This window comes from Erinaceus europaeus, chromosome 12 (assembly GCF_950295315.1).
Source record: "Erinaceus europaeus chromosome 12, mEriEur2.1, whole genome shotgun sequence".
NCBI classification, from domain to species: Eukaryota; Metazoa; Chordata; class Mammalia; order Eulipotyphla; family Erinaceidae; genus Erinaceus; species Erinaceus europaeus.
In genome coordinates this window covers 38,388,404-38,410,847 of record NC_080173.1, presented here as the reverse complement: position 1 = coordinate 38,410,847, position 22,444 = coordinate 38,388,404, and the positions used below count along the sequence as shown (strand labels likewise).

Sequence of the window (22,444 nt, the reverse complement as noted above, 5' to 3'; positions counted from 1 at the left end):
ATAGCATAATGGTTATACAAAGACAGTCTCATGCCTGAGGCTTCAAAGTCCCAGGTTCAATCCTTGGCACCACAATAAACCACAGCTGAGCAGTGCTCTGGTTAAAAAAAATAAAAACAAGCAAATAAATAAAAAGAGCAAGGAGCCTATCAAGAAAAACAAAATATATCAGTGATTGCTAAAGAAGAGAGAAATTGAGATTCACTGCTATTAGGTAAGGGATTTGTTTTGGGCAAGAGAAAGATTCTGGATTTAAGATGACAGTGATAGTTTCACAACACAGTGAACAGCCAGATATTACATACTTTAAAATGGTAAAATCCACTGAAATAAAACAAAAGTAAAATAGCCACAAGTGAAAGACAGATGAAAGCTAAAGAGAACTGAGGAATTCTCTCAATATTAACCAAGTAAAGTATCGAAGAAAAGTTAAAAGTGGAAAAATAAACAAGCTCCAACCTCCATATCCACAAGTTCGAGGCAATATTCTAAGAAATAATAAAACAGCATTTCTCAAAACAAAGAAAGGATATAGTATTCATCCCACCCACAGGGAGGAGGTTCACAAGCAATGGAGCACTACAGGTATCTTTCTACCCCCTCCATCTCCCAACCTCTGCCCTTTCATTTTCTCTCTGTTTTATCAAATAAAAACAAGGGAAAAAAAATCACAGTTTTAAAAGGCCAAGAAAAGAGCAACCCAAAAGTGGTGCACAGGACAAGGCATTGCATTTGTAAGCATGATGTCCCAAGTCTAATGACCAATGTGCCAGAGTGATGCTGTGGTTCTCTCCCTCTCCCTTCTGTTCTCCCTTTCATGTTAATAAATAACACACAAGAAATTTTTAGAACCAGAAAAATAGCACATTTGGCTAGTATATCTATTTTGCCATGCGTGCAACCCAGGCTCGGGCCCAACCTCTACCACATTTGAAGAAGCTCCAGTACTGTATCTTCCCTCCGCCACCAACTTGTTACACCCAACCCGTGTGCGTGCGTGTCTCTCTCTCTCTCTCTGGCTGTCTGAAGTCAGCCCAGAGTAATGAAGCCCCAGGAACTGTAGACAAAAATATGTATGTACATAAATAAATATACTACAGTATAGTGAAGATCACAGAAAGGGCAATAATAGTGAATAAGAGAAAACACATAACAAATAACACATTCCAAATTTAGAGGAAATTAATTTTGAATCTACAAATTCAGTAACCATCATTCAAGTTTGTTTGTTTTTTCTCCTCCAGGGTTACTGGTGGAGCTCGGTGCCTGCACCATGAATCCACTGCTCCTGGAGGCTATTTTTCCCCCTTTATTGCCCTTGTTTTATTGTTGTAGTTATTATTATTGTTATTATTGATGTCACTGTTGTTGATACAAGAGAAATCAAAAGAGGAGGGGACCCCCTTCAGGTGGGGAGCCAGGAGCTCCAACCTGGGTCACTACGCCCATCCTTGCATTTTGTGCCATGTGCACTTAACCCACTGCACTACCGCCCAACCCCCCCCCCCATCATTCAAGTTTTAGGATTACAAACGTTCCAGAATTCATGAACTCAAAAAATTCAATAATTACAGACTAAGTCTGCAAGAATTGCTAACGACTGTACCCTGCTAGGCAAATTAAGACAAAATAGTAAAGTTAGACAACAATGTGCATCACTCTCAAGCTACAAGTAGACTGGACCAGCCAGAATGACATTCCCTCAGTGCCAGTTCAAAACAAAAAGACAAACTCAAGGAATCATTCTCAGATACTGGACAATAGGCATCACAGGAGTTGATCTCTGGAAGAAATAAAACAAATGAAGAGATTCTTTACCCTCCCACACCTTCTGCCTGGAGGCAATTAAAAGACAAAAAAAAAAAAAACCACAGTCAGGAGGTAGGCAGTAACATAGCAGGATTAAGCACATGTGGCAAAGTGCAATGGCCCTCGTAAGGATCCTGGTTCAAGCCCTGGCTCCCCAACTGCTAGGAAGTCCCTTCACAGGCAGTGAAGCAGGTCTCAGGTGTCTTTGTCTCCTCCTCTCTGTCTTCCCCTTCTCTCTCCATTTCTCTCTGTCCTATCCAACAACAATGGCATCAATAACAATAATAATGACAACAATAAAACAACAAGGGCAACAAAAGGAAATAAATATTTAAAAAATATATTTAAAAAAAAAAAAATCACAGTCCAGGGAAAGAAGCCAAAGAAGGCTACTATCACTGTATTTACTGAAAAAGCAACCATAAATAGCCAGATGGATAGTACTTCTAGAGAAAAACTCCAAAGAGGAGAAAGACAGTAATTTTCTGAAATCAGAATAGAGATTCCCTTGAGTCTGGCTTAATTTTAATCTATAAGTTCACAGACCAAAGAGTATATCCCCAGTCATTAAAGGCTGGACTGAAAACAACTTCTGGTCATGGAACATGTAGGAGGAACTGTAAAAAGAAACAATTCAGTGGTCCAGAAGGTGGTGCAGTGGATAAAGCACTGGATTCTCAACCATCAGGTCCCAAGTTAAATTCCTGGCAGCACATGTATGAGAATGATGTCTGGTTCTTTCTCTATCTGCCTATCTTTCTCATGAATAAATAAATTCTTTAAAAAATAAAAAAATAAAAAGAAGCAATTTAAAGAGGGCACATACAGTCAGAACTCATTCAGATTTCCTTCAGCCAGAACCATCACTGAAAACACAAGATATTCAGAATATACTCAAGTAAAGCAAAGTTTAGATATAGTAGAAGATAAATTAGGAGGCCAGGCAGTGGTGCACCTGGTTAAGCGCACCCACTACAGTGTGCAAAGACCCGGGTTGAAGCCCCTGGTCCCCACCTACAGGGAGAAAGGTTCATCAGTGGTGAATCAGGGCTGCAGGTGTCTCTATCCCTTTCTAGCTCTCCCTGCCTTCAATTTTTCTGTCTCTATCCAATAACAAATAAATTTTTTTAAAATTTTAAAAGATAAATTTGAACCAGAATATAGACAATGAGGGGGTCAGGCTGTAGCACAGTGAGTTAAGAGCACATGGTGTGAAACAAGAACTGGTGTAAGGATCCTGGTTGGAGCCCCGGGCTCCCCACCTGCAGGGGAGTCACAAACGGTGAAGCAGGTCTACAGGTGTCTATCTTTCTCTCCCAGTCTCTGTTTTCCCCTCCTTTCTCCATTTCTCTCTGTCCTATCCGGTAACAACAACATCAATAACAACAATAATAATCACCACAACAATGATAAAAACAAGGGCAAAAAAAAAAGAAATATTTTAAAATATATTATTTATTTATTGCATAGAGACAAAGAGAAACTGAGAGGGGAAAGGTGAGGTGAGACAGAGAGAACACCTGTAGAACTGCTTCACCACTCATAAAGCTTCACCACTCATAAAGCTTCCCCACTCTCCCACCCCTGCAGGTGGGGATGTTGGCTTGAACCTTGGTCCTTGCACACGGTAACATGTATGCTCTACTAGCTACGCCACCACCCAGAGCCTACTCTAAGAGATTTTAAATAACCCTCAAAAGTTACTTAATTGCCTACCAGAAGAAATCCAGCTCTCTCTAAAGGGGGGGGGGGGGGAATCAGGGTAGGGGAAGACACCATAATGGTTATGCAAAGAACTTTCATACCTGAGGCACCAAAGGTCCCAGGTTCACTTCCCCCATACTGCCATAAACCAGAGCTGACCTGTGCTTTGATAAAAATATATACACCATATAGGGGCTGGGTAGTGGCACAGCTGGTTGAATGCACATATTATAGTGCGCAAGAACCTGGGTTCGAGCCCCCACCTGCAGGGGGGAAAGCTTTGTGAGTGGTGAAGCTGTGCTACAGGTCTCTCTGTCTCCCTCTCTACCTCCCTCTACCCCTCTTGACTTCTGGCTGTCTCTAATAAATAAAGATGATAAAAATATTTAATATACATATATATCTTAAAAATCAGCACTAAATTTGTAAAAGTTCACCATGTTAATATGTCAACCAAAAATTTAAAAAACTCAATGTCTTCAATGTCTGCAATGAATGCACTTGGATAGTGTACAGTGATGTCTTTCCCCTGCCCATTTTTCTTAAAAAAAAAATATATATATATATATATACACATATATAAACTACTTTTTTTCTCCTTTATTCTTCTTTATGATTATTTTTTTCTTTATTTGTCAATAAGAGCCAAGAGAGGAAGAGAGAACTACAGCATCCCTCTGACATGCAAAACCAGGTATCCGACTCAAACTCTCATGCTCTGGAGTCCAACTTTATCACTGTGCCACCACCCTAACTAATAACTTTCTTTCCTTCTGAAAAAAATCAAGCTGATGCAGTAAAGCTCCATGACAAAAACAACTCTACAAAAACACAGTGGAGAAAAATTGTTAAAGACCAAAATAAATGGCAAGATATAACAGATTCATGCAGCACAAGACTTAAAATTATCAATTCTCTCCCAAATTAATCTCTAGATTCAAGAGAATCCCAATTAAAATCCCAGCAAGTTTTTTTGTAGAAGTTGACAAAGTGATTAAAAAATATATACAAAAAGCTATCTAGAATATTAGAAAGCTGTGGATGGGTGTAGATAGTATAATGGTTATGCAAAGAGACTCTAAGGCTCCAAAGACCCAGGTTCAATCCCCACCATAATCCCCATCAATCTGGCACCACCATAAGCCAGAGCTGATCAGTGCTCTGGTAAAAAAAGAAAGCTGTGTGCTAGTTTGCTTGTTTCCTTTTTACTAAATATGAAATGTTTGGACCAGATGGTATCACTTCTATATAGCAAAGCAGGTCTGCAGGCCTCTCTCTCTCTCCCTTTTTTTATTTACTTTTTTTTTTTTTTTTTTTTACAGAATTTAGGACAGTCATTTTAATTCTAGACTTATGGGGGGGGGAGCACCACTGTATTCTTGTGTATGAATACCAGTTCTGTAATTTTTTTTTAATTCCTTTTTTTTTTAATTGGGGAATTAATGTTTCACATTCAACAGTAAGACAATAGTTTGTACATGCATAACATTCCCCAGTTTCCCATATAACAATACAACCCCCACTAGGCCCTCTGAATCCTTCTTGGACCTGTATTCTCCCCACCCGCCCACCCCAGAGTCTTCAGGTGGGGAGCCGGGGAATCAAACCAGGACCCTTGAGCAGGTCTTTGCATCTTGTACTATGTGTGCTTAACCTGGTGTGCCACGACCTGGCCCTCCTAGGATATACTTTAAGATGGTTTAGTTGAGAGACAAATTTGTCCAATGTAAATCTGCTTGTTTCACAGTGATGTTTAAAATTACGAATTTTAGTGTGTTCATAATGTAAATATTTAGATGCAGATATTACAAATGTAAATGAAGCAAGTATTTTGCTCCTTGGGGAAAAAAAAAGAAAGCTGTAATAACTGAGGCAGCCTAAAGTAGTTCATTAAAGTCTTAAACACTGTTTACATAGAAAACCACATGTATATAAAGTAATAACAGAGAAAATTCAACAATGAAATGTCATGGCAAGAAATAAACTCATATATATATATATATATATATATATATATATATATATATATATATGACATTACATGGAAAACATTGGAGAAAATATTAATGACAAGTTTTTTGGCAAAATATAATACAGGATTTTTTGGCAAAAGTTTTAAAATGTGATGCAGGAGGCAGGAAGTATAAATTACAGAAACTTGTAAATTAGACTCAACAAAAACTAAAAAGGAATCCACAGCACCATCCAGTAATGCTCAAGTACTCAAGTAAGAAACATAGGAGGAGGGAGTCGGTGGCGCAGCGGGTCAAGCGCAGGTGGCCAAAGCACAAGGACCAGCGTAAGGATCCCAGTTTAAGCCCCCAGCTCCCCACCTGCAGGGGAGTCGCTTCACAAACGGTGAAGCAGGTCTGCAGGTGTCTGTCTTTCTCTCTCCCCCCCATCTTCTCTTCCTCTCTCCATTTCTCTCTGTTCTATCCAACAACAACATCAATAACCACAACAATGTTAAACAACATGGGCAACAAAAAAGGGTAAATATTTTTTTTTTAAATCTTTAAAAAAAAAAAAAAAGAAGAAAGAAAGAAACATAGGAGGAAGAGAAAGAGCCAGACATCAGTCTGGTACATGTGCTGCCAGAGACTGAACTCAGGACCTCATGCTTGAGAGTCCAATGATTTATCTACTGTGCCACTTCTCCGACCACATAAATCTGTGTTCTTTCTCTCTGAATGATCATTTCATGCCATCTCTTTTTTTCTTCAAACCTCTTGTGCAGGGGCCGGGTAGTGGCGCACCTGGTTGAGCGCACATATCACAATGCACAAGGACCCGGGTTCGAGCCCCCAGTCCCCACCTGTACGGGGAAAGCTTTGCAAGTGTTGAAGCAGTGCTACAGGTGTCTCTCTGTCTCTCTCCCTATCACCCCTTTCCACTTGATTTCTAGCTGTCTCTATCCAGTAAATAAAGATTAAAAAAAAATTTTTAAAAAAACCTCTTATGAAATTGATCTGCCCTGAATTGATCATTTCTTTATTATTATGGTAAACCAGTCATACAAACTCTTACTGTCTTGTCAACAAATCTTGCAGGAAGGCAGAAGCCTGACCCTGGTCATTACTCACGAGGCCAGGGCAACAGAGAAGCTGTAACACACTAGCCTGGCAGGCCTGAGGTTCCAGGTTCAATTGTCAGCACCACTGTTTGCCAAAGTTCTGCCCTCCCCCCATGAAAATGAATTCATTACATTTGTTTAAAAGAAAGAGGCCAACTTATTTGACCACATGGATACTCAACCAGAACCTGGAGCACAGGTTTTTAGAAAGAGACTCTAAATAATGGTTACTTTTCTATTAATGACTCCTACAGTCAATTACATTTGGTTTCACTAATGAATTAATTAAATAGGAAAAAGGCAAAGAGAAACACAAAATATGCAGTTTACACATTCCTTACCTGCTGGTGACGGGTGCTGGGAAAAGTATACTGAACGGAGTGGGCAGGATAACGACTTTGTTCTGTGCTGAATGCTCCTTGGTTGGGGGGGTAACCTGAACTTGACATTATCAGTAAAGAAGTCCTCACCAGGATGTGAGATCAAGTCCAACAAACAATCATGTTTCTAAGAAACCACCTAAACAGGATGGGAAAAAATAGAATCGGTAAGAACTAAAGCGCCAGGTGTACTTCTAATAAATTATAACTACAGCAGCATAAATTAAACCACAATTACCAGTAAAAGCTTTTTCTTATGTAACTTATTTAATAGGAGTTACTAAGAGTGAGAAAAGCATTAATGGGTCTTTTCCTTTACACTGAAGGGAAAAAAAAAGGTTCTGTATTTTATCATAAATAGCACCAGTAGTTATATAAAGTAAAAACAAGTATACCCAGGAGTCGAGCAGTAACACAGTGAGTTAAGCACACGTGGTGCAAAGCACAACTAGAATAATGATCCTGGTTGGAGCTCCCAGCTCCCCAAATCTGCAGGGGAGTCCCTTCACAGGCAGTAAAGCAGGTTTGCAGGCGTCTATCTTTCTCCCCCCTCTCTGCATTTCTCTCTGTCCTATCCAACAATGATGACATCAATAACAACAACAATAACTACAAGAACAATGAAAAACCACAAGGGCAACAAAAGGGAAAATTAAAAAAAAAAAGTATACCCACATTAAGTCACAGAGCTTTCAGGAAAGACCTGATGGGTCTAACTAAATTAAAAGAGTAGCATTTAGGTACTCTGCCACCCATACCCCTTAGCAGAGTGACTCCTCCCTTGAACTGGCAAAGAGGTTGTGTGTGTGTGGTGTGTGTGTGTGTGTCTGTGTGTTAGGGTGAAAGAATTTTTAATTTCAAATGCCTGCCTTCTAACCATCTGACAAACAAATACATATTACAAAAACAAAGATCCATGATGGCAAATTTGAAGGTTGTGAGGGGGAAAAAAAAACACAAACTGTTAAAGGCATCAAAAGGGCTGAGAGAGAGAGTTGACTGGGAAGGGTACATGCTTTGCTATATACAGAGTCTAGGTTTGAGCCCCAGCACCACATGGGAGGAACTATGACAGCAGAAATAGCTCTGGTGTCTCTCTCTCTCTCTCTCACTCTCTGTGTGTTTGTGTTTCCCTCTGCCTGTGGACATCCTCTCTCTCCACTTATATATGTTCTATTCTGAATGAAAATATGGCACAGCAGTGAAATGGCATATGTGTGAGGCCATGGCTATGCATAAAAATAACTAAGATCATTCAACATATCATGCGAGGCTTCTATGAACAACTATATGCCACCAAGTTAGAGAACCTGGAAGAAATGAATGATTTCCTAGATACCTACCAACTTCCAAAACTAAGTAAAGAGGAAGTGGATAACATGAACAGGCCCATCACAGCTAATGAAATTGAAACAGTTATCAAAAATCTTCCCAAAAATAAAAGTCCTGGACCAGATGGTTTTACAAATGAATTCTACAAAACTTTCAAAGAAGAACTAATACGTCTACTTTTAAAAGTCTTCCAGAAGATTGAAGACACTGGAATACTCCCTGCCAGCTTCTATGAAGCCAACATCACCCTGATACCAAAAGCAGACAGGGACACAACCAAAAAAGAAAACTACAGACCAATATCTCTGATGAACATAGATGCGAAAATATTGAACAAAATTCTAGCCAACCGGATACAGCAGTATATCAAAAAGATTGTTCATCATGACCAAGTGGGGTTTATCCCAGGCATGCAAGGTTGGTTTAATATACGTAAATCAATCAATGTGATCCACCACATCAACAAAAGCAAGACCAAAAACCACATGGTCATATCAATAGATGCAGAGAAAGCCTTTGACAAAATACAACATCCCTTTATGATCAAAACACTACAAAAAATAGGAATAGATGGAAAATTCCTGAAGATAGTGGAGCCTATATATAGCAAACCTACAGCCAACATCATACTCAATGGTGAAAAACTGGAAGCATTTCCCCTCAGATCAGGTACTAGACAGGGCTGCCCACTATCACCATTACTATTCAACATAGTGTTGGAAGTTCTTGCCATAGCAATCAGGCAGGAGCAAGGAATTAAAGGAATACAGATTGGAAGAGAAGAAGTCAAACTCTCCTTATTTGCAGATGACATGATAGTATACATGGAAAAACCTAACGAATCTAGCAAGAAGCTTTTGGAAATCATCAGGCAATACAGTAATGTATCAGGCTATAAAATTAACATTCAAAAGTCAGTGGCATTCCTCTATGCAAACACTAAGTTAGAAGAAATTGAAATCCAGAAGTCAGTTCCTTTTTCTATAGCAACAAAAACAATAAAATATCTAGGAATAAACCTAACCAAAGAAGTGAAAGACTTGTATACTGAAAATTATGAGTCACTACTCAAATAAATTGAAAAAGACACAAAGAAGTGGAAAGATATTCCATGCTCATGGGTTGGAAGAATTAACATCATCAAAATGAATATATTACCCAGAGCCATCTACCAATTTAATGCTATCCCCATCAAGATCCCAAGCACATTTTTTAGGAGAATAGAACAAATGCTACAAATGTTTATCTGGAACCAGAAAAGACCTAGAATTGCCAAAACAATCTTGAGAAGAAAGAACAGAACCGGAGGCATCACACTGCCAGATCTCAAACTATATTATAGGGCCATTGTCATCAAAACTGCTTGGTACTGGAACATGAACAGACACACTGACCAGTGGAATAGAATTGAGAGCCCAGAAATGAGGCCCCACACCTATGGACATCTAATCTTTGACAAAGGGGCCCAGACTATTCAATGGGGAAAGCAGAGTCTCTTCAACAAATGGTGTTGGAAACAATGGGTTGAAACATGCAGAAGAATGAAGCTAAATCACTGTATTTCACCAAATACAAAAGTAAATTCCAAGTGGATCAAGGACTTGGATGTTAGACCAGAAACTATCAGATACTTAGAGGAAAATATTGGAAGAACTTTTTTCCGCATAAATTTTAAAGACATTTTCAATGAAACGAATCCAATTACAAGGAAGACTAAGGCAAGTATAAACCTATGGGACTACATCAAATTAAAAAGCTTCTTCACAGCAAAAGAAACAACTACCCAAACCAAGAGACCCCTCACAGAATGGGAGAAGATCTTTACATGCCATACATCAGACAAGAGTTTAATAACCAACATATATAAAGAGCTTGCCAGACTCAACAACAAGACAACAAATAACCCCATCCAAAAATGGGGGGAGGACTTGGACAGAATATTCACCACAGAAGAGATCCACAATGCTGAGAAACACATGAAAAAATGCTCCAAGTCTCTGATTGTCAGAGAAATGCAAATCAAGACAACAATGAGATATCACTTCACTCCTGTGAGAATGTCATACATCAGAAAAGGTAACAGCAGCAAATGCTGGAGAGGGTGTGGGGTCAAAGGAACCCTCCTGCACTGCTGGTGGGAATGTCAATTGGTCCAACCTCTGTGGAGAACAGTCTGGAGAACTCTCAGAAGGCTAGAAATGGACCTACCCTATGACCCTGCAATTCCCCTCCTGGGGATATATCCTAAGGAACCCAACACATCCATCCAAAAAGATCTGTGTACACATATGTTCTTGGCAGCACAATTTGTAATAGCCAAAACCTGGAAGCAACCCAGGTGTCCAACAACAGATGAGTGGCTGAGCAAGTTGTGGTATATATACACAATGGAATACTACTCAGCTGTAAAAAATGGTGACTTCACCGTTTTCAGCCGATCTTGGATGGACCTTGAAAAAATCATGTTGCGTGAAATAAGTCAGAAACAGAAGGATGAATATGGGATGATCTCACTCTCAGGCAGAAGTTGAAAAACAAGATTAGAAAAGAAAACACAAGTAGAACCTGAAATGGAATTGGCGTATTGCACCAAAGTAAAAGACTCTGGGGTGGGTGGGTGGGTGGGGAGAATACAGGTCCATGTAAGATGATGAATGACATAGTGGGGGTTGTATTGTTAAATGGGAATCTGGGGAATGTTATGCATGTACAAACTATTGTATTTACTGTTGAATGTAAATCATTAATTCCCCAATAAGGAAATAAAAAAATAAAATAAAATAAAAATAAAAATAATAAAAAAATTATATATATTGATTTAACATAGTTCAAATACTTCAGCTACTTTTCCACCAAACCTGAGCATAGGCCCTACTTCACTTTTCTCTGCCTTCTCTTTGTTATGACCAAGGCTTAAAGGGGTCTGCTGCACTGAACTTTCACTTTATCACTTTTTCCTGTGACAGATTTGGCATCCTCTAGGGTACTTCTGAGCAGAAAGTCCTGGACTGCCTCATTTTTTCAAGGCATGTTTAAAGACAAACAGGACAGCATGCAGCTGGCATACTGAGTGAGGAGAAAGGAAGATAGAAAAGCAGGAAATAGTTTCTTTTTTTAAAAAAAAATACTTTATTTATTCCCTTTTGTTACCCTTGTTGCTTTAGTGTTATAGTTATTATTGTTGTTGTTATTGATGTCATTGTTGTTGGATAGGACAGAGAGAAATGGAGAGAGGAGGGAAAGACAAGAGAGGAGGAAAGATAGACAGACACCTGCGGACCTGCTTCACCGCCTCTGAAGCAACTCCCCTTCAGGTGGGGAGCCAGGGGCTCGAACCAGGATCCTTACGCCAGTCCTTGCACTTTACTAATGCCTGACTCCCAGGAAACAGTTTGTTTATAAACTAATTCTGCCCTCTAATGATGGCCTAAGAAGGAATTGAGAATGGGAAAGCATTTATGAAAGAGCAGAGTAAACCTCACGGATCTGTGAAAATCAGAATGAGAAAGCTGTTATATGCCACCACATACTTTTTTTTAGAAAAAATAATTTTAATTTTACTTATTATTGGATAGAGACTCAGAGAAATCGAGAGGAGAGGGGGCAACAGAGAGGGAAAGAGATAGAAAGACACTTATAGCCCTGCTTCATCACTAGTGAAGATTTCCCCCTGCAGATGGGGACCAAGGGCTTAAACCCAGCCCTTGCACACTGCAGTGTGTACACTTAACCAGGTGCACCACCACCTGCCCTCGCCACCACATACTTGTTAACAACTCACCCACATCTAGAAACATTTTTTTGGCAAGACTGGTTGGTAATATTAAAAATGTGAAAAAATTAGGGGGCGAGGTGGTGGCAGACCTGGTAGAGCATACATTTGCAAGAACCACAGTGGGGGGGGGTTAGTAACATTGAAGCAGTGCTGGAAGTCTACATCTCTCTCTCTCTCCCCTTCCCTCTCAATTTCTCTCTGTCCTATCAAATAAAAAAAAGTAAAAGAAATGGCCACTGAAGTGGTGGATTCCTCGTGTAGGCATTCAGCTCCAGCAATAACTCTGATGGTAGAAAAAAAATGCAAATTGTATATTAGAAAAGAAAATATCGACATCTGATAGCTGCATAACACAAAGAATCGCTAGTTCCCAAATGACCAAAGCATAATGTTGCAAAATTGTATATAAAAGAATGTTTACGGGACAAGACAACTGTTTCCTTTACATGAATGTAAAAAGTTCATTGATATTTCAGATTCTACATAGCAACTTACCTCTAAAAAATTATCACTTGAATAAGTGGGATGTGTTATCAAAGAAACTACATAATTAAAAAAAAAAGACATAGCATAATTATCTTTGAATTAAAAAAAAAAAGACTACTGAGACCACACCGTGGTGCACTGGGCTTAGCATATATGTTACAGAGCACAAAGACCCTGGCTTAAGCCTCCAGTCCCCAGCTGCATGATGAAAAGCTTCACAAGTAGTGAAGCAGCTATCTCTCTTTCTATCTCTCTTTCTCCCCACCCCCACTCTACCTCCTTGTCCTCTCAATCTGTCAGGAAGGAAGGAAGGAAGGAAGGGAGGGAGGGAGGAAGGAAGGAAAGAAGGAAGAGAGGAAAGAAGGAAGGGAGGAAGGATGGGAGGAAGGGAGGAAGGATGGGAGGAGGGAGGGAAAAATAGGCTGCCAGAAGAGGTAAAATCATCATGCAGGCATTGAGTCCTAGCGACAACCCTGGTAGCAATAAAAGTAAAATATAGCAAAGATTATTAAAATGCCTCTTCGTTTTACATATCTGTGTGAGCTTAACTGCTCTTCACAAATTCAACTTCAATAAAAACATCATCTTGCTAGACTGTATAGAAAAACAGCTATAAGGGGGGTCGGGCTGCAGTGCAGCAGGTTAAGTGCACGTGGCGCAAGTGCAACTGCATAAGAATCCTGGTTGGGGCAGGGGTAGATAGCATAATGGTTATGCAAAGAGACTCTCCTGCCTGAGGCTCTGAAATCTCAGGTTCAATCCCCACCACCACCAAAAGCCAGAGCTGAGCAGTGCTCTGTGTGTATTTCTCTCTCTGCATCTCTCTCAAAAATAAACAAAATAAAATAAAATACTTAAAAAAAAGAAAGAAAGAAAGAAAGAAGGAAAGGAAGGAAGGAAGGAAGGAAGGAAGGAAGGAAGGAAGGAAGGAAGAAAGAAAGAAAGAAAGAAAGAAAGAAAGAAAGAAAGAAAGAAAGAAAGAAAGAAAGAAAGAAGGAAAGAATCCTGGTTCGGGAGTGGGGCGGTAGTTAAGCGCACTTGACACAAAGCGCAAGGACCAGCGTAAAGATCCCGGTTCAAGCCCCCGGCTCCCCACCTGCAGGGAACTCACTTTGAAAGTAGTGAAGCAGGTCTGCAGGTGTCTTTCTTTTTCCTTCTCTGTCTTCCCCATCTCTCTCCATTTCTCTGTCCTATCCAACAATGACAACATCAATAATAACAATAATAACTACAACAATAGAAACAACAAAGGCAACAAAAAGGGAATAAATATTTTTTTTAAAAATCCTGGTTCGATCCCTGGCTCCCCACAAGTGGTGAAGCAGGTTTGCAGGTGTCTTTCTCTCCCCCTCTGTCTTCCTATCCTCTCTCGATTTCCCTCTGTCCTATCCATCAACAATGACAGCAGTAACAACAATAAACAACAAGGGCAACAAAAGGGAAAAAACAGCCTCCAGGAAAAGGGAAAAAATAGCCTCCAGGAGCAGTGGATTCCTAGTGCAGGCACGGAGCCCCAGCAATAACCCTGGAGGGAAGAAAAAAAAAAAAAAACCTTGTACAAAAGCAGCTCTAGGAGTCATGTATCTTACCATATGGGGAGGACTAGGTTCAAGCCCCAGCAATGCATGCAGGTGCCATGACAGCCAGAGGAGGCTCCATAAACTGTTGGGTGATTCTATGATATCTCTCCCTCTCCCTCTCTATTTGAAATAAAAAGGGGAGGAGGATGGGGGGGAGAAGTTAACAGCATATGCATGAAGTACCAGTGTGCAAAAGAAAAAATACGTATATACATGCATATTACTAATGTGTTTGGTTTATATAAGTCAATAAATTTCTTTAGAATTTCCTCATTTGGGAGCCAGGAAGATGGCTCAGGGGTACAGTACATGCCTTGCATGTGGGGCTCAGAGTTTAATCTTCAACACTGCAGGAAAAGGGGGGGGGGCACAGTAGGACCAGAGAGATAAAAGAGTGCTAGTATACCAGACTTCTATGTCTGAGACCCCAGAGGTCCCAGGTTCAATCCCTAATACTACCATATGCCAAAGCTGAACAGTGCTCTGGTTTCTCCAGCTCTTTCTCTCATGAAAATAAATCAAGAGAAAGAAAGAAAGAGAAAAAGAAATAAAGGGAAAAAGAAAGAGAAAGGAAGAAAAGAAGAAAGGAAAGCAGGCAGAAAGGAAGAAAGGAAAGAAATGCAAGTAAAACATCACAAAATCATCAGAGAGTCAGGCGGTAGCGCAGTGGGTTAAGTGCATGTGGCGCAAAGCGCAAGGACCAGCGTAAGGATCCTGGTTCAAGCCCCCGGCTCCCCACCTGCAGGGGAGTCGCTTCACAGATGGTGAAGCAGGTCTCCAGGTGTCTTTCTCTCCCCGTCTTCCCCTCCTCTCTCCATTTCTCTCTGTCCTATCCAACAACAATGACATCAATAACAACAACAACAATAACTACAACAATAAAACAAGGGCAAAAAAAGGGAATAAATAAATATTTTTTAAAAATCATCAGAGGGTAGATAGCGTAATGATTATGCAAACAGACTCTCTTGCCTGAGACCCCAAAGTCCCAGGTTCAAGCCCCCCACACCACCATAAGCCAGAGTTGAACAGTGCTCTCGTAAAAATAGATAAATAAATAAACAGATAAATACAGAATTTGATAAAACTTGTGAAAAAAAATCACAAAATCAAGTGGAACTATGGTGTCTCTCATAATATGTAAATGGTAAATATCAGTATAAATTATCTAGATAAGCAAAAGTTCTTTGGAGTACTAAATAATTATTTTTAATATTTATTTGTTTATAACACAAAACTGGAGTACAATCCTGGCACACATGCTTCTGGGGATTCAACTGAGGACCTAATGTTTGCAAGTCCAGTGTTTCATTTACAATAACTTTTAATGTAGGGGTCGGGTGGTAGCACACCTGGTTAAGCACACATGTTACAGTGTGCAAAGGATCTGGGCTCAAGCCTCCAATCCCCACCTGCAGGGGGAAGGCTTTGAGAGTGGTAAAGCAGGGCTACAGGTATCTCTGTCTCTTTATCTCCTCCTCCTCTCAATTTCTGGCTGTCTCTATGCAATAAATCAAGATTAAAAAACACTTACTGTAAACAATGAAGACCAAAAAGTGTAATTAATAACCACCGGCCTAGAGTTAGATCCTTTCAGACTAACTAGCATGTGTGTCCTAGAGAGACCATGTCCATGCACTAGTGTGCACACATATACTTTGCTTTCTAGAGAATCTGCCTCTTAATGCATTGACATCATGTTTATATCAAGTACACTGAAAACTACCTGAGATGAACTAATCAGATTCTTCTCTCCAAATCTGGAAATGAGTGACAGGAAATGAACTCAAAGTGGGCAGAGCAGGTGTCAAGCATGTGACAAGTCATAGGGAAAGAGAGAACAAATGCCAAGCTTGAGACAAACAAGAGGTGACTTTTAAGACCCTGCAGTAGTCACCAAGACATACCTGAGCTACCTTGGCTCCTGACCATGGCCCAGGGCCAGTCCTATAAGAAGCTGCTGTATTTCACTTGTCCTTGAGAACTTACTAAGCTTCCTATATAGGCTTACACTTAGTAGTCCTTCTTTCCTTTGTATATGGAGAGTAGATTTTTAATTCATAGGCCCATAAAAACTCATGGTAAACCCCAAAACAACCATACAAATCTTGGAAATGACCCAAATGCCATGTCTATCAAATAATAAACAATAAAGTATTGATGCATATCACAACTTAGATGAACTCTGAAAACATTATGCTAAGTGAAGCCAGTCCTAAAAATTCACATATTGTGTGATTCTTTTCATATGAAAGTCCAGAAGAGGCAATGATATCTTTTTGCTGGAATACAGCACTAGAGAATTACTGCTACCAATAAGGCATTGGTTTCTTTCCTAAATCCTCCCATTAAAGTTCACATTATAATAATCATCATTTGCTTTTATTCCCTTTTATTTGTCCCCTAAATTGTGACTAAGTCAAGAAAACTAAGGGCATTAATATTCTCAAAGTGATTTCCAGTCTGAGGTCCTTAAAAAGACCAGTTACTATTTACAGCATTTTCAGTGTGCCCAACTGAAATACATATACTAACCAGAGATCAAAAATGATATCCTAAGTATAACTCTAAAAATGCAAAGATGATTGATGTCTCTTGGACTTCTAAAACCCTTTTTTTCCATATATTAAAAACAAAGTACAGGGGGTCGGGCGGTGGCACAGTGGGTTAAGTGCATGTGGCGCAAAGCGCAGGGACCGGCGTAAGGATCCTGGTTCGAGCCCCCGGGAGCTTCCCACCTGCAGGGGAGTCGCTTCACAGGCGGTGAAGCAGGTCTGCAGGTGTCTATCTTTCTCTCCCCTTCTCTGTCTTCCCCTCCTCTCTCCATTTCTCTCTGTCCTATCTAACAACGAATTGTGTCAACAAGGGCAATGATAATAACCACAACGAAGCTACAACAAGGGCAACAAAAAGGGGGAAAAAATGGCCTCCAGGAGCAGCGGATTCATGGTGCAGGCACCTAGCCCAGCAATAACCCTGGAGGAGGAAAAAAAAAAAAAGTACAAAAAGAAATTAAAAAAAAGAAAAGTATGAATGGGGGTAGACAGCATGATAATTCTGCAAAGAGACTCTCATGCCTGAGGCTTCCAAAGTGTGCTAGGTTCAATAGCCCGGATCACCATAAGCCAGAGCTGAGCAGTGCTCTGGTTATTTAAAAAAAAAAAGTACAACAGAGGCCAGGCGGCGGCACACCTGGTTAAGTGTACACATCACAGTGTGCAAAAACTTATGTTAAAGCCCCTTGCCCCCACCTGTAGGAGGAAGCTTCAAGAGTGGTAAAGCAGGGCTGCCAGTGTCTATCTCTTTCCCTATCTCTCCCTCCTCTTCTCAATTCCTCTGTCTCTATCCAATAAAAAAAAAGGAAGAAAAATAAAGTACAATAGCAAAAATTTAAGATCCTATACAATATGTATGATTTCTTCTAAATGATAAATTTTAATATATTTAATTATGGCATTAGATATATTATTATATGCATATAAATATAACATATAAACATGCATAAATATTTCCTAGTGAGAAATTTACTTAAAGTTAAAAGTCTATACAAATGAAGAAAACTATATCTACCATTACTATTTAATAATTCGTTTGACCTGTCTTCACAGGATTTGAAAACCAAAGGCAGAAATACTACATGTTCAACAGAGTAGCACTCCACTATGTACCAACACTGTTGTGAGTTCTCACATAGAATGATGACCAAGATATATCATTCTATGAGAAGAAATGTAGACAATCATGAAAACAACACTTTGCTCTAAGTAAGGCATCAAGATGGGAAAGAGGAGAAATTTCTGATGGAGCAAACACAGAAAGTCAGCCTCAGCTGGGATGACTCAGATGTCCTGATTTCCTTAAACAGACCTAATTTACACCTACTGTCCCAATGCGGTTATTAATTATGCTCCATTTCATTCTCAAATATGGTCCCGATTTGGGTAATAAATTTTATTCTAAAATGACTTTTGATCCAATACACAAAAGATAAGGAGGCAAAAAGATTCTGGATGGGGTCTAATGGCAGTGCACATGGCTGAATGCACATATTACTATGAGGAAGGAACAGAGTTCAAGTGGGGGGGGGCTTCATAAGTAGTAAAACAGAGTTGCAGGTGTCTCTCCAGGGTTATTACAGGCGCTTAGTATCTGCACTATGAATCCACTGCTCCTGGAGGCCTTTTTTTTTTTTTTTGATAGGACAGAGAGAAATTGAAAGGTGAGTGGGGCAAGAGAGAGAAGGAGAGATAGACACCTGCAGACCTGCTTCACTGCTTGCACAATGACCTCCCTGCAGGTGGTGAGCTTGGCCCCCTCTTTCTCCCTCTACCTCTCCTAGCCCTCTCAGTTTCTCCCAGTCCTGACAAATTTAATAAATAAACATATACCTATATGTGTATGTATATTTCAAATATATATGTATATATATTTGAAAAAAATTCAGCATTCTAGACAAGACACATATTCCAGGGAGTAGAACAGAAGCTCTAGGCAAAGGAATAAAGGAAAAAGCAATAGGTAATGTCTAAGAATGGGCCAGGAGTTGCTAAGTGGGACTTTGCTGTGATATGTGTATAAACTGAGAAAACAGCATAATGGTTATGCAAAAATGATGAGGCACTAAAGGTCCCAGCACCAGAGCTGAGCAATGCAATGGTAAGAAAAAATGTGCTCTCTGAATATCAATCCCCTTTCTACCTTTATGTTGTAATTACTTTCTTCCAGAATCCATAACATGTTTCATCATTCTATATCCCTTCTCCTAATTTTAAAAAATATTTATTCCCTTTTGTTGCCCTTGTTGTTTTATTGTTGTAGTTATTATTGTTGTTGTTACTGATGTCGTTGTTGTTGGATAGGACAGAGAGAAATGGAGAGAGGAGGGGAAAAGAACACAGAGAGGGGAGAGAAAGATAGACACTTGCAGACCTGCTTCATCACCCGTGAAGCAACTCCCTAGAAGGTGGTGTGGCGGGGCTCGAACTGGGATCCTTCCGTCGGTTCTTGCACTTTGTGCCACGTTAAGCCGCTGGGCTACCCCCTGACTCTCTCTCCTAATTTTTTAAAATTTATTTTAAATTTATTTATTTATTTATTTATTTTGCCTCCAGGGTTATTGCTGGGGCTCAGTGCCAGCACTACAAATTCTCTGTTCCTGGTGGCCGTCACCCGCCCCCCATTTTATTGGACAGGACATAGAAATTGAGAAGGGGAGGGGGCAACAGAGAGGGAGAAAGATTGCCTGCAGACCTACTTCATCGCTTGCGAAGTGACTCCCCTCTCCCCTGCAGGTGGGGAGCCGGAGGCTTGAACCAGGTAATATTTGCAGGGTCCTTGCACTTCGTGCTATGTATGCTTAACCTGGTGCACTACCACCCAGCCCCCTCCTAAATTTCTTAAATATTTTTTATATTTCTTATATTCTTACATTTATCTCATTAATCACCTAACATTTTTGTAAATATTAATGGGGGTAGACTAATGGTAAAACACATGCTTTGCATTTATTTATCTATATCAATTACAGAAAGAATCAGAGCATCACTCAGGCCTATGCAATGCCAGGAATTGAACTTTCGGTCTCATGTTGAAAGTTCAATGCTTTATCCACTGAGCTACCTCCTAGGCCCTGAGTGATGCTGTGTATTCGATCTCCTGAACCAAAAAAAAAAAAAAAGTGTTAAGACAGGGGTCTATCTGCATATATTCTGTTCATTGATAATCAGCCAACAAAACCTTTATTAAACACAGACTGTCTATACTGCTTTGAAGTGCCATTCTTATTACAACCTAGGGATTTCACTACATAGAAAACCTCACATAAGGTCTGGGTGGTGGTGCACCTAATTGAGCATACACATTACCATGTGCAAGGACCCAGGTCCCTCACCTGCAGCAGGGAGCTTCACAAGTGGTGAACCAAATTGCTCTCTGCCTCTCTATACCCCCTCCCCTCTCAATTTCTATCTGACCTATCAAATAAAGAATTAAAAAAAATTAAAAAGAAAAAAGTGGTTGAGGAGCTAGCATAATGGTTATACAAACAGACTCACATGCCTGAGGCACTGAGGTCCCAGGTTCAGTCCCCTGCACCATCATAAACCAGAGCTGAGCAGTGCTGAAGGGTAAGGGGGAGAAATATCAAACAAAAAGGAAAAAATTGGTTGCCAGGAGCAGTGTATTAGTCTGCAGGCACCAAGCCCCAGTGATAATCCTGGTGGCAAAAAAAAAAAAAAAAAAAAAAAGAAGAAGAAGAAGAAAGAGAAACCTAACATATTTAAGATTAAAAAAAAAAAATAGGAAGGGGTAGGGGTAATGCATAATGGTCCTAGTGCATGATGGTGAGAAAGAACTTAAATGGAGGCTGAGAATGTTTTGTAGACACATATCACAAGGAGATAAGAAATTGTACCCATGTAGGGAGTCGGTGGTAGTGCAGCGGGTTAAGCGCACGTGGTGCAAAGCCAAGGAGCGGCCTAGGGATGCCGGTTAGAGCGCCCGGCTCCCCACCTGCAGAGGAGTCGCTTCACAGGTGATGAGCAGGTCTGCAGATGTCTGTCTTTCTCTCCCCCTCTGTGACTTCCCCTCCTCTCTCTATTTCTCTCTGTTCTATCCAGCAATGACGACATCAATAACAATAATAACTACAACAATAAAAAAACAAGGCCAACAAAAGGGAACAAATAAATAAATATTTTTTTAAAAAAGATAAATTGTACCCATGTAGGGAGTCGGGCGGAAGTGCAGCGGGTTAAGCGCACTTGGCGCAAAGCCCAAGGACCTGCATAAGGATCCCAATCCCAGCCCCACCTGCAGGGGAGTCGCTTCACAAGCAGTGAAGAGGTGTCTTTCTCTCCTCTCGCCATTTCTCTCTGTCCTATCCAACAACGATATCAATAACAACGAAAATAATAACTACAACAACAATAAAAACAAGAACAAGAGAAAATATTTTTAAAAAATTAAAAAAGAAAAAAAAAGAAATTGTACCCATGTGTCAACAATTGTACTGCAGTTCATTAAATCCTTCAATAAAGTGTGTGTGGGGGGGTTTACAAAAGCAGAAATGCTGTTGGCAAAATTGAAGATGACAAACTCTATTTAGTAGAATGGATATATTCATATGATAAAGTACTTACTCTAGAGCAGTTACAATGAGTAACTTTAGAGCTACTTTTTCAAAACATAAACCTCAAAATGGTAGAGCTAAGTAAAACAAGTTACAGAATGATACTGACATGTTAGAAATCCAGAAAGCAATACTATGTTATTTATCCATACACAAAATAAATACATAAGCTATGTAAGATAAACATCTACTCTAGGAAAACAGATACATCTAAGGGAAGAGGTTAAGCAATCTCTCTTTTTCTTGCTCAATAAATAATTTTTCCTCATGGTCCAGGAGGTGGCACAATAGATAAAAGGACTCTCAAGCATGAGGTCCCAAGTTCAATCCCCAGCAGCACACATACCAGAGTGATGTCTGGTTATCATCCTCTCTCTCTGTCTCTCCTTTCTCATTAATAAATCAATAAAGAATAATTTAAAAATAATATTTTTCCTCTTACATAAATGGCAGCATACTTGACACATACTAATCTGTTATCTTGCTTTTAAGCTTTAATAATGTATCTTAAAAATCTTTGTCATGAGAAAAAGATCTTTATCTTTCTCATAAAGAGCTCCATCATTCTTTCCTAGAATATTTCATTACATGGGGCAGAGTAGTGGTGCACTTGGTTAAGTGGGCATATTACCATATACAAGGACCTGGGTTCAAGCCCTGGTCCCATTCTATAGGGGGGAAGCTTCACAAATGGTGAATCAATGCTGAAGCTGTCTCTCTGTGTCTTTCTCTCTCTACCTCCCCCGCCTTCTCAATTTCTCTCTATCAAATAAAATAAAGTTAAAAAAAAAAAAGGAATAGTTCACTACATAGCAACCAAGAATACAACTCAGCAGCAAATTTCTGACATGTATGAGACCTCAGATTCCATCCCAGTATCATATATGAAGAAGTGGTGCCCAGGTGTCTTTCTCATAAGATAAAAATCTTATTTTTTTTAAAGAGACATTTCCCTAGAATGTGTAATAGAAATATCTTGTAGTTTCCCAAAGTAATTCTCATCTGTATCCTTAAGAAATGCTTACTGGCCTATCTTGAGCTCTCCTCCCAACTCAGATACCCACCCCCCAAGTAAACAAAGATATAACTGGAAAGGAGAAGTGAAAGGAAGACCTTGCCTCAGAGTCAGTCAAATGTTTTCCAATAGTGGTATACATGATGAGAAATCTATGTTGT

General features: G+C 39.8%; 1 protein-coding gene across 15 annotated transcripts in view; it reads right to left on the bottom strand.

Moving 5' to 3' along the window:
* NCOR1 (nuclear receptor corepressor 1) overlaps nt 1-22,444 on the bottom strand; it is a 218,119-nt gene that overhangs the window by 180,806 nt on the left and 14,869 nt on the right. For all 15 annotated transcript variants that reach the window (XM_060203136.1, XM_060203140.1, XM_060203137.1 and 12 more), the window contains exon 2: nt 6,928-7,105. In XM_060203136.1, coding sequence (XP_060059119.1) covers nt 6,928-7,035 — 108 coding nt within the window. In that variant the 5' untranslated portion in view covers nt 7,036-7,105. The remainder of the gene's footprint in view (nt 1-6,927; nt 7,106-22,444) is intronic.